Source organism: Pelodiscus sinensis, chromosome W (genome assembly GCF_052426305.1).
Source record: "Pelodiscus sinensis isolate ZL-2025 chromosome W, ASM5242630v1, whole genome shotgun sequence".
Classification (NCBI taxonomy): domain Eukaryota; kingdom Metazoa; phylum Chordata; order Testudines; family Trionychidae; genus Pelodiscus; species Pelodiscus sinensis.
The window spans coordinates 6,232,390-6,244,819 of NC_143084.1; the positions used below are offsets into that span (position 1 = coordinate 6,232,390).

A 12,430-nucleotide genomic window follows, 5' to 3' on the forward strand; every position below is an offset into this window, starting at 1 on the left:
ATTTCTCCCCCGCTCCTGCTCTCCTCACCTGCAGATCCTTATCATGGCTTTGTCTCTCCAGGACCAACAATCGCTTCTGCAGTTCCTCCACAGTGCCCCGAAGCAGATTGTTTTCCTCCATCATGGCACTAAGGCAACACTCCAGCTCCTGCTTCCTATCAGTAAGCATCTTAATCTGAAAGGGAAAGAGAACTAGTGTTGTGCTCCAAGCTTTGGGGAAAGCAGCAGGAACTAGGGTGGGTCTGTGTCTGCACCTGTATGAGAGAGACACTGCCTCTTTATGCAACTCAGCTTAGGAGGAGGCTGAAGGAAAATGCCTCCCACAAAAAAACTCTGTGGAGCAGAGTGGGAGTACAGCTCCTGAGATGCTGGAATGTGTGTTGCCAGGTAAATGTAGAGGGAAGAAAGGGGACAGAAGAGGCTGCTGTGTAGCTCTTAGGAAATTCCAAGGTAGAGTCCAGAGAGAGAGTCGCTATGCCCTTTGTGGCCAGCAGGGAGGACAGCATTGCAACTGTGAACCTTGTTCTTTGCTATGTTTGATTTGACGAATTCTCAATAGGATATAATTTTATGCTTTAAAAAGCAGACTGATGGTTTTGTGCAACAGTTACTGATATTCCCCCCCCCCCCACCCACCAAATTACTTATTTTAAAATAGATTCAAGCCTTTCAATTGTCCAATGCAGCAAGGGCAGGTGATGAAGGACAATGTGCCAAGTCCATTCACTTAGCAAGAAGCTGTATATAGGATAAATCAGCACCAATAAAGGCCACTCTTTGTAACCAGGAATAAATGTTCCCATCTAGCTGTCTATCCAGGTTCTTATACAGTGCCCACCACCAGGATACCTTTGTGTTGGGGGTATATTTTGTACCCTGTCCAATACCATCAGCTGTTCTTTAGCTATGCTTACAGACCTTTGATGCCCCCCGTAATTCCTGGTCTGTTCGTACACCATCTCAGATGGCTTGATCCAGCAACTCATGTTCCCTAGATCTATGGGTATGTCTACACTACAGCACTATTTTGAACTAACTTAATTCGAATTAGTTAATTCGAACTAAGCTAATTAGAACTAGTGCATCTAGACCTAAAAACTAATTCGAATTAGCGTTTTGCTAATTCAAAATAGCATGTCCACATTGAGTGACCCTGAACCGGGGTTAAGGCTGGCTGGAACAGGTGCCGGCAGGGCATCAGGTTAGGACTTAGAGTGTGGAGCTGCTGCCTCAGGCTAGATGAGGGCTGTGCTTAAAGGGACCCGACCCCCACCCCGGACAGACAGTTCTCAGGGTTCCCCGCTTGCTTGTCTACCTCAATGAGGGACAGCAAAGCAGTCCTGGCTTGGAGTGCCCTGAGTGCCCGCACTTGGGACATCACAGCACTCAGCCATCAGCCCGGCTGCACTTGCCGCAGGCTGCCATCCAGGGGGGTCAATCGGGGGGCTGTCAGGATCCAGGAGGCCCTGCAGGAGAGCTTCCACCCCGAGGAGCCCGCAGAGCCACCCCAGTCCTCCCCATCGGGGGCTCGTACCCCATTCCTCCCTCACCCCCTTCCACTTACCCCTCCCTAGCCCCCCTTCCTGATGTAAAAAATAAAGGACACGTGTGTTCAAAAATAGAAACTCTCTTTATTTAACAAAACTGGGGGGGGGGCGGGGGATTAACCTCTGGGGAGACTGGGAAAAGGAGGTGGGAGAGGGGAAGAGAGAGGGTGGGAGAGGGGAGGGGGAAACCTAGGAGGAGGGAGCTGGAAGGGGGAAGCCAGGGGAAGAAGGAGGAGGGGAAGTATAAAACTATGGTACGCCATATCTTCACTACTGTGTACAGATGTGATCTCCTCACACCAATAAAGAAATTTTGGCCTTGGAAAGGGTTCCGAAAAGGGCAACTAAAATGATCAGGGGTTTGGAACAGGTCCCATATGAAGAGAGGCTAAAGAGACTGGGACTTTTCAGCTTAGAAAAGAGGAGACTGAGGGGGGATATGATAGAGGTATATAAAAGCATGAGTGGGGTGGAGAGGGTGCATAAAGAAAAGTTCTTCATTAGTTCCCATAATAGAAGGACTAGAGGACACCAAATGAAATGAATGGGTAGCAGGCTTCAAACTAATAAAAGAAAGTTCTTCTTCACAAAGCAAATAGTTAACCTGTGGAACTCCTTGCCACAGGAGGCTGTGAAGGCTAGAACTAGAACAGAGTTTAAAGAGAAGTTAGATAAAGTCATGGAGGTTGGGTCCATGGAGTGCTATTAGCCAGGGGGTAGAAATGGTGTTCCTGGCCTCTGTTTGTGGAAGGCTGGAGATGGATGGCACGAGACAAATGGCTTGGTCATTGTCTTCGGTCCATCCCCTTCAGGGTACCTAGTGTTGGCCGCTGTCGGCAGACAGGCTACTGGGCTAGATGGACCTTTGGTCTGACCCAGTACGGCCATTCTTATGTTCTTATGTTCTAAGCTCAGGGCTCAGGGTCGGGGGTCTCACTGGACCACCTTGATTTTCATGCAAACCTGCTCCTGGGTTTGCATGTGGCCTTTGGTGGCCAGGCTGGCAGCTATCCTGCCCTAGACGGCTGCATTCCTGTGCCTAGTGCGGAGGTCGTGGATGTTGGAGGCCTCCCCCCAAACCTGGATGAGGTCCACGATCTCCGCATTAGACCAGGCGGGCGCCCGCCTTTTGCGGCCCCGGGTAGGCTCCTGGGAGAGCCAGCCTGGTCCCAGGAAGAGGCAGAGGGCTGGGTGGCAGCGGGTGGCTGGCTCGTGCCGTGCCAGGTGCAGGGTCTGCTGGCTGGGTGCTGGCAGGCTTGCACCTGGCACGGGCACTGTAGCCAGACCGTGCCCCTTTGAGGGCTCCGGGGCCGGGAAGGGGGCAGAAGAGTTTCCCTGGTTGTGCCCAGAGTAGCCACCAGGGAAAGCTGGGGAGGGCTAGCCTCCCACTAGTTCGAATTAAGTGGCTACACAGCCCTTAATTCGAACTACTTAATTCCAACTAGGCATTAGTCCTCGTAGAATGAGGTTTACCTAGTTCGAATTAAGCGCTCCGCTAGTTTGAATTAAGTTCGAACTAGCGGTTTGTATGTGTAGCGCCTATCAAAGTTAATTCGAACTAACGGCTGTTAGTTCGAATTAACTTTGTAGTGTAGACATACCCTATGATACCCACTCTTAGCCCCTCTTCAGTAGTGTCCAGGGTCCTTTCAGACCTCTCTGATAGCTTGGGAATATGCACAAAGGTCTCTTCAACTCTCCTTTGCAGCTCCTTGATTAATTTGCTGGTTCTCTCCAGCTTGCCCTCCCAACTGTCCTGGATGCATTCCTAGCCCACATTCACACATGCCCTAAATGCCTCAAATATTGGTCTAGGCATTCTATGGTTGGCTTCTAGACTCTCCTTTAACCCCCCACCCCCCGGCTTTACTGTTCTCTAGGTCTTCTCCAATACACTCATGTTAGTTGCTAACTGTCCTCCAGGGTCTCTCTGATATCTGTCTACCTTCTAAGCACCATGTTTAGGGTTATGTACCTAGTGTACAGATGGTGCCTGGACACAGATTAACTAGACAGTCAGCTGTCCTGGAGAAATGAGGAATGCTGTATTTGTCTGGGGGAGTCAAATCTTTGGAAAGATGAAGGAATACTGTGTCAATATTGCATATCTGCATTTATTCTTATGAGTAATGATTGCTGAGAAATCTCTTCCCCTACAAGCATGACTTCCATGTAATGGAGGCAAGGAATGCAACAGAGATAAACACAGAACCAACAGAAAGATTGCATTTTACATTATTATGTGTTATAAAACTCGGTAATGAACAACATGTGAATGACTGTAAAAAAACCCACAACTCTCCTGTAGGCCTTGGACAAGGGCAAGGGGATGAGGGGAAAAAATGGGCTGAAAGCACAAGAGAGGAAGAACCTTAACAGGCGGGGCATGCACAGTGATGGTAATGGACATGCATTCAATACTCAATCAGAGCATCTATACTTACTTCAAGGACCTGCTGCTCCACACCAAGGGGAAGAGGGAAATGGGGAAAAGGGGGGGTAAGGAGAGGAAAAGAAACAGAAATTCAGGGAAAACTCTAATTAATTAAAAAGTAGTAAGATTGTACAACAGGGCTGTGTCTAGACTGCATCCCTTTTCCGTAAAAGGGATGCAAATTAGTCACATCGCAATTGCAAATGAAGCGGGGATTTAAATCCCCCCCGCTTCATTTGCATAAAAATGGCTGCCGCTTTTTTCCAGCTCGGAGCTTTCCTAAAATAAGGAATAAGGGATCTTTCGGAAAAGGCTTTATTTTCTGAAAGATCCCCGTCTAGACTGGCGCTTTTTTCCGGCAAAGCTCCGAGCTGGAAAAAAGCGGCAGCCATTTTTATGCAAATGAAGCGGGGGGGATTTAAATCCCCGCTTCATTTGCAATTGCGATGTGTCTAATTTGCATCCCTTTTACGGAAAAGGGATGCAGTCTAGACACAGCCCAGGGTTTTTTTTTTCCCCACTCCAGGTCCTTCATATTCAAGTCTCTCATCCTCCCCAAATCACAGAAGGAAAAGGAAATGAACAATATTTAGCTTTGGCCAAGATATTTAGAGCTAAACTAAGAATAAAGGACAGCCTCACATTTCCACACATGCCTCAAATGGAGGACAGAATTTCTCCTTTCTTCGGAGACATGAGGGAACTGTTCTGAATAAGTGGAGCATGTGTTTGGATGTGGTACATGGGAACATACCCACATTTTTGTCTCTAAAAGATCCCTCATACTCTCTCTCCTGCTTTCCAGCCTCCTGATAAGATTATCCATTAGACAGTGGTTAAAAGAAACTGAAACAAGATGGGGAGCTCTCATTGCACCAGTCAAGAAAGGGGAGGAGCTGTGCTTCCTAGCTGCCCACTTATACCCCTATCTTTAGAACATTATCCATGCTTGGAGTTGGATTGCAAGTAATGTCTTCCATTGAGCTCTTAGGCTATCTCTGCACTACAAAGTTTTTGCGCAAAAACCCGCAGAGCGTCCACACCTCAAGCGCGCTTTTGCACAAGTAAATCGGCAGTAAAATGGCAGAACAGAGGGCTTTTTCCGGTGTAGGTAAACCTCCTTTTATGAGGCGTAACTCCTTTTTGTGCTACAGCTCTTGTGCAAAAAGGCAAGTGTGGACGCTCCAGAGGGGTTTTTGCGCAAGAATTGGCCTCCAGGGGAAAAAAATGGTGGCCTCTGGGCCACTCAGGCCAAATCAATCAGAACTCTATTGTTCCTGTCTGCTGGCCGCCTTTAAAGCCGCAGGCACCCTGCACAAGCATTGTGGCTGGAAGTTTGGCCAGAGCAGGTGCTTTCACCACGCCTCTCTGCTTCAACCACAAATGGCCTCCCGCCAAGCTCCCCGAGACCCCCCTGGCCCTTCCAGGGACCAGCCACAGGGATCACAGGACCCCCCCCCCCAGGGAGACCAAAAGGCGTGCCCCCACCTGGAGTGGCCCTGAAATCGCCACCCTCCTGGAGTTGTGGGGCAAGGAGGAGTCCCTGCAGGACCCCCGGTCCAAGAGGAGCAATGCGGAGATCTACTCCCGCATGACCGTATCCCTGGCGGAGCGAGGTCACCCTGCCTGGACCATGAAGCAAGTCCGGGCAACAGTGAAGGAGCTCTGTCGGGTACATAAAGGCCAGGGAGTGCAGGGCACGCTCAGGGGAAGGACCCCATACCTGCCCCTACTATAGGGAGCTCCACCACATCCTTGGGGGGGGGGACCTTTTCCCCTCCATTGTGGTGCACTCTGGACTGGAGCCTGGAGGAGATGGAGGGGCAGGTCCAGCCCCTGACAGAGGAGGAGGAGGACGACGACAACCAGGAAAGTGGGACAATCACCCTGTCCCTGCAGCCAGTCCCTGCCAGCCTGGATGTGTCCCAGGCCTCCGAGGAGACTTGGGAGGGATCCTCAGGTACTTCCACACACACACAGACAGAGGGCGGGGGAGGTGGGCGCACAGGGGATGGGGGGTACAGTGTCATGTGGGCCGCTAGGCCAGCACATGCTGCTGCAGTCTGGGCACGTGCGTGGGAGGGTGCAGCACACAGCCACAGCAGCCAGCCCCTCAACGTGCCCCGGAGCCTGCTGCCAGCCTCATGCGTGGCCACATGAGTCCTGCTCCCGGGGGGAGGGGGTGCACCCAGCTGCAAGCAGGCTAGCCCCAAGGGCACAGGCACAACCCCCCCCCCCCACACACACACACACCGGAGTGCTGCATACAGCACACAGGCATGCCTGCACGTGAGAGGCAGCAGCCGCTCCCAATGATAGCCCAGAGAGCCACAGCTGTGTGTGCAGACCCTAGGGAGGGGCAGGCTGCTCCCGGCTCCTCTGCCGCCCATGAGGGGATCCACTGTGGCCGGACACTGCCCTTGCCTGCCTGGCTGTGGTGTGTGTGTCCAGGGGAGCAGGGAGCGGGGAGGGAGAGGGCAGCACAGTCCTCAGTCCCCATCGGGGCCCGTGTGACACAGGGCGTGCTGTGCAGGCCACACATGGCCTTGCACCTGGGACATCCCCTTCCTGGGGGCCGCAGACTGGTGCGGTCACCGCTCACACAGGAGGGCATGGCCTCAGGGAATGTGTGTGCAGGGAGGACTGACCGCCCCCTCCCTCTTGTGTCTTCTCCACAGCTGGACCAGCCAGGACGCAGGGCCCAGCCACACCATCGCAGTCACCTGTCAGAGTCCAGGGGAGCCACAGACGGGCCAGGCCTGGGGAGAAGCTCATGCAGCAACACGTTGGCATCATGCGTGACATCCATGACACCCTGTCACACAGGCTCAGTGCAGACCTTGAATGGCAGGAGCGTGCATGGACAGATGATGTCGCCTTGCGACAACTTTACCAACATCCTGTCCCGCACGGGGAAACACCCGCCCAATGCCACTGCCCCTGCCTTCCACCCTCCTATGGCCCTCGCCCATCCATCTGCCCACCTTGCTATGCCTCTGCTCCCTGCCTTCCTCATGGCCATCCCCCCTCCCCAAGTGATGGCTATGGCCCCTCCTCCTGCCCCCCCCGACAACCCAGACCCAACCAACCCCGAACATGTCCCTGTACCTGAGGTGGCAGAGCAGGCTGCCCCACTAACCCTCCCAGTCCTGATCCCCCCCGCCCCCTTTCTCTTTATGTTGAATAACAAAAAGCACTCATTTTGTTTTCAAACCAAACAGGTGTGTTTATTGGGAGGTCAGAGAAGGGTCAAGAGGAGGGGGTGAGAGGGGGAAGGGAGAGAGCGGAAAGGTAGAAGCCCCTGGAGGGGAGGCCCTGGGGACAATTACTGGGGGGGTGTCAGAGAACCTCTCCCTCAGGGCCTCCCCGATGCGCACCCCCAACTGATGGGCCTGGTGGGGTGCTGAAACGCACAGCCTCTGCCACCCACCCTGGGCAGAAGGCCTCCCCCTTGTGCTCCACAATGTTGTGGAGCACGCAGCACGCTGTCACCACCTCGGGGATATTGCGCTCCCCGACGTCCAGACAGGTGAGGAGGCAGTGGAACGGTCCCTTGAGATGCCCGAAGGTGCTCTCCACCTACATCCAGGCTCAGTTGAGGTGGGCATTGAACAGGTCCTTGCTGGGATCCAGCCGGTATAGGGCTTCACTAACCAGGGTATGAGTGGGTATGCCACATCCCCCAGTATGCGCACTGGCATGTTGTGCTCACCCACCACAAAGTCCCAGTGGGGGAAAAAGGTGCCCACATCCAGCTTGGCGCACAGGCTGGAGTTCCTGAACACTCAAGTATCGTGCGCCCTGCCCGACCACCCCACATAAGTAAAGTGGCCCTGGTGGTTCACCAGGGCCTGCAGGACTACTGAGAAGTAGCCCTTGCAGTTGATGAACTGGACTGATTGATGTGTTCCGTCAATGGCTCCTCCACAGTTGGGGAACCCCAGGGCAGCAAATCCACCCATAGTTGCCTCCAGGTCTTGGAGCCAGACGACTCTGTGCAGCAGCAGGGAGTTGATGGCCCGGACAACCTGCAAAAGGAGAGAAAGAAACACACGAAACAGAGAAGGGGAGGAGAGGGGTTGCATGAGCCCTTGGGATGTGCCTGTCCCCCTCCCCTCCTCTCCTCTGCCCCCCCCCAACCTCCCAGCAGCCACCCCCTATGAGCCTGCGTGCGCCCCCCCCCCCCCCCAGCAGCAGGGCTGTGTGAGGGTGGGACTGCAGAAGCCCCTGGGGCCTGGCCTTTCCCCCCACCCTCAGTACACCCCCTACAGTCCCCAGCCCCCCTCTCCCGAGGGTCCCCCTTATCCTGCACCCCCTCCCCTGGTAGGGACTGCAGCCCGCAAGCTACTTACCTACACGAGGATGGCCCTGACGGTGGACTTCCCCACCCCAAACTGGTTGGCCACCGACTGGCAACTGTCTGGGGTGGCCAGCTTGCAGAGGGCAATAGCAATGCACTTCTGGACAGGAATGGCGGGCCGCAGGTGGGAGTCACATCTCTGGAGGGTGGGTGCGAGCCAGGCACAGAGCTCGAAGAAGGTGGCCTTGCGCATTCTAAAGTTGTGCAGCCACTGCTGGTCATCCCTCCGCTCCATGACCAGCCAGTCCCACCAGTCCGAGCTGGTCTCCAGCCTCCTGGGTATGGTGGGGTGCGGCAACCAGACCGGAGCAGCCACAGCCACACAGAGGGATGCGAGGAGGAGTTCAGTGTCCACATCCAGCTGCAACAAGTAGGTTGCTGGAATCAAGTGCTGCAGGAACTGCAGCATGGCCGTGTGGGGCCGTCGTGTGCCCAGGGGCAGCTCGGGCTCCATGGCAAACAGCAAAAGGCAAAAAAGCTGTGTCGTCCCCAAAAAGCAAAGGGCAACTGCTGAAGCTTAGCTTTGCCAAAGAAAGGTCTGCAAGCAGAGCAGAGGCAGAGAAGCGGATGTCCGGGGGGGGGGGGCCCTTTAAGCGTGCATCTCTGGAGGGCTCTGGCAACAGCACTCAAGAATGACTGGTGACCTCTAGCCTGGCTAGAACTGGTTCCGGGTGGCTTTTATACATGGGAGAGCATCCAATAGTATGGACGCTCTCTTGCATGAGGTCTGGACACGCTCTTGCACAAGACGTTTTTGCGCAAAAGCTCTTGTGCAAAAGGCTTCTTGCACAAGAAGCCTGTAGTGAGTGTAGACGTAGCCTCAGAGAGAGAGGAGAGAGAGAGAGATGCTCCTTCCGAAACATTCCTTCATGACAGTAGCTATGCTGGTATGACAGTTACCACTGTAAACAGGGTAAACTTAAGGGCATTTATGTGACTAACGCTTTTGTACCTGCAGTGTCATTATAGCTGTGTCAGTCCCAGGCTATTAGACAAAGTGGATGAATTAATATCTTTTATTGGACCAACCTCTGAGAGACCAACCTCTGAGAGAGATGCTTTTGGGCTTACACAGAGCTCTTCTTCGGGAAACCCAAACATACTCACATTTTAGCACCTAAGACAGTGGGTCCCAACCTTTTTTATACCAGGAACTGGCAAACCCATTCACAAACTTTTGGTGGACTGGCAAAATTTTATTTGCATGTTTGCATATTCAATATGCAAATGGATATTCAAATATGCAAATAAAATGTTACCTGTCTGCCAAAAGTTTGTGAATGGGTTTGCTGGTCCATAAAGGCTGGTCCATAAAGGCCCGGCCCCCAGGGCCAGCCGTAACCCCTAGAGCCCCTCACCCCTCCACTACCCCCCCAGCACCAGTCACTGACCCCAGAGTCCCCTGCACCTAACCCCCCCAGTGCTAGCCTCTTTCTCCCTCAGAGTTCCCTAGTGCCAGCCCTTCACACCTCGGTGCCAGACTCCTGTTTCCAGAGCCCCACTGCACCCAATCCCCCCAGGCCCTCCATGCCAGCCCCTATGGTATAGTAACTCAGGCTATTTTCAAAACAGGGGACAACTCTGCTACTTACATACAGTAGTCCTGTTGGTGTGAACAAGGAGCATCAGTTAAAAAAGAAACACAGGTGGACAACTAAACTAATTAGCTCCTTCTGCCCTCTCGCTAGCATTCTTTTTTCTTGCTGGCACAAACTATCACCAGTAGGCATTTAGATTTGTTTACCCAGTTCAGAGGGATTAATTACACAAGATTAAAATACCACTGACTACCTTGAGAGACATATCAAACTTTAACCACAATAATGAGAAGGCCACTCACCTCAGCCTGGAGACTTTCGAGTCGTACTATATGTTGACTGGTTGATGAGTTCTTCTCCCGGAAGTCCCCTCTCAGGGTATGGATCTGCATTGAGAGCTCTCTCTCCACCTCTGATGCCTGCAAATAGGCCACATGCAATTACCCCAAAATGCAAAACATGGGGTAAGAAAAAATGCTGAAAGTGATTAGCTCCCCTCAATGGATTTTATAAATTTGTTGGGAAATAACATTAATTTAAGGGTTGCCTTTCAAAGTCTGGAATCACCACAAATTCTGAAAAAGGGAGGACATTCTATGAATTGGGTCTCACCCCCCCCCCCCCATACAAAGCCGCTGAAGCCGCTTGAGTTGCATAGGGTTATAAATCAGTGCAGAATTCATCCCACATAGCTTCTGAGCACCAATGCAATTTAGCAAGCATCTCAAGGATGGAGACCAAAGAACACAGCCCATGGCTTTCCTCCATTTCACTTAGCACAAGCCCCTGGATGCCATACTAGTGCAGATTCTCAGCATTAGTAAACCAAATTTACTTCCTGATATCTCTGGGTCAATCATGTCATTTCATTAAAAGATTTAAAGTGATCTCTGGCACCCCACTCTAAGCCCCCAGGCATCTTTCTGCTGGTAAGGTTCTAATAATCTTTTCTTTAGAGCTATGGCCTGATAAAGGGGGAGATGCACCAGGTGCATCTCCAAATGGGGTTTATTATGCTCTTCCCTTTGGTTCTGTCAGCAAAGATGGCTCCCAGGTTGGTGTGATGAAGCTTGAGAATAGCTCCAGAACATCCTACCAGCCATTCCTCAGAGGCTACTGCAGACTTTCAGTTGTAGTAATGGCCATAGACCAGCCCTACTGCCACTCAGAAGGCTGGTTGAGGGAGGAATAGGGTAACCAGATGTTCCAATTTTATAAGGACAGTCCCAATATTGAGGGCTTTGCCTTATGTGCTTATTACGCACCCCCCCCCCATCCACTGTCCTGATTTTTCACATTTGCTAGCTGATCACCCTAGGAAGGAATCCAGCAACAGTCCAGCATGCAAGGATAAACATGTGTCACGTTGGCTACACTGGGACATACAATCCAAGATAGTGATACTGTCAAGCTACAGAGAGCTGTAAACTTTGCTCATGTTATGCCTAACCTAAGGAAAAGAAATTTCAGTTTCAGCCTACATATCCATGGAGAGAAAAAAAAGGTGCAAACAATTCAAAATGATCCTTGAACTTGTATAATAAAAGCATAGTCAAGGAAAGATCAAAGCAACTTTTTCCAGGGTACACATGCCTACATTAGAGTTTTTTCGGAAAAAATGGCCGTTTTTTCCCCAAAAAACCTTCAATTATGTCCACACTGCAATCATGTTCTTTTGAAAGAAAATCAAAAGAACAGAGGTTTTTTCCGGTATTGGTAATCCTCTTTCTACAAGGAAGAAGCCTTTTCATTGTGGACCGGGAAGAGAGAGTTCTTTCAAAAGAAGAGGCCTCCAGGAAATAACACAGGTGCCCTAGTGGCCACTCTGTCCAAAGTAATCACAACTCTAGTTCCTGTCTCCTGGCCCCTCTTAAAGCTGCAGGCACCCTGGACAAGCCTTGTGTCAAGAAGCCGGCCTGAGAGCAGCACCCTGACCACGTGGCTCTCCCTGCCACAGGTATTGCCACCCATGGCCCAGCCTCAAGCCCCTTGAGACCCCCCCCCGGCCCTCACAGGGAGCAGCCCCAAGGCTCCCAGGACCCACCCAGGGGGATGAAGAGGCGGGCGTCCTTCTGGTCCAGAGTGGAGATCCTGTCCCTCCTCGAGCTGTGGGGTGAGGAGGCGACATTGCAGGATCTCCGCTCCAAGCGGCAGAACGCCGATATCTTTGAGCGCATGGCTTAGTCCCTGGCGAAGCACGGACATCCACCCCAGACCTTAGAACAGGTCCGGAGTAAGGTAAAGGAGCTCTTCCAGGGATACGTGAGGGCCAGAGAGCGCAGCTCACACTCCAGGGCAGGACCCCACACCTGCCCCTATTACCAGGAGCTCCACCAACTCCTGGGCGGGGTGGGAAAAAATCTTTCCCACCCGTCGTCGTGGACTCCAGCCTCGACATGCCTGTCATTGCCCAGCCAGTTACGGTGGAGGAGTATGACCAGGGGCAGCAGCAGGAGGAGGAGGAGGAGGCGGACGATTCCTGTGAGCATGGATGTCTCCCAGGCCTCCTCGGACGCTGGGGAGGGATCTTCAGGTGAGTGCTCTCAGTTTG

The 12,430-nt window shown here is 52.5% G+C and overlaps 1 protein-coding gene across 1 annotated transcript in view; it reads right to left on the reverse strand.

The window, feature by feature from the left end:
- Positions 1 to 12,430, reverse strand: part of LOC112547596 (BICD family-like cargo adapter 1) — a 293,330-nt gene that overhangs the window by 157,763 nt on the left and 123,137 nt on the right. The window contains exons 3-5 of the mRNA XM_075897779.2: positions 10,182 to 10,298; positions 3,992 to 4,003; positions 29 to 175 (exon numbers count right to left, since the gene is read on the reverse strand). Coding sequence (XP_075753894.2) covers positions 29 to 175; positions 3,992 to 4,003; positions 10,182 to 10,298 — 276 coding nt within the window. The remainder of the gene's footprint in view (positions 1 to 28; positions 176 to 3,991; positions 4,004 to 10,181; positions 10,299 to 12,430) is intronic.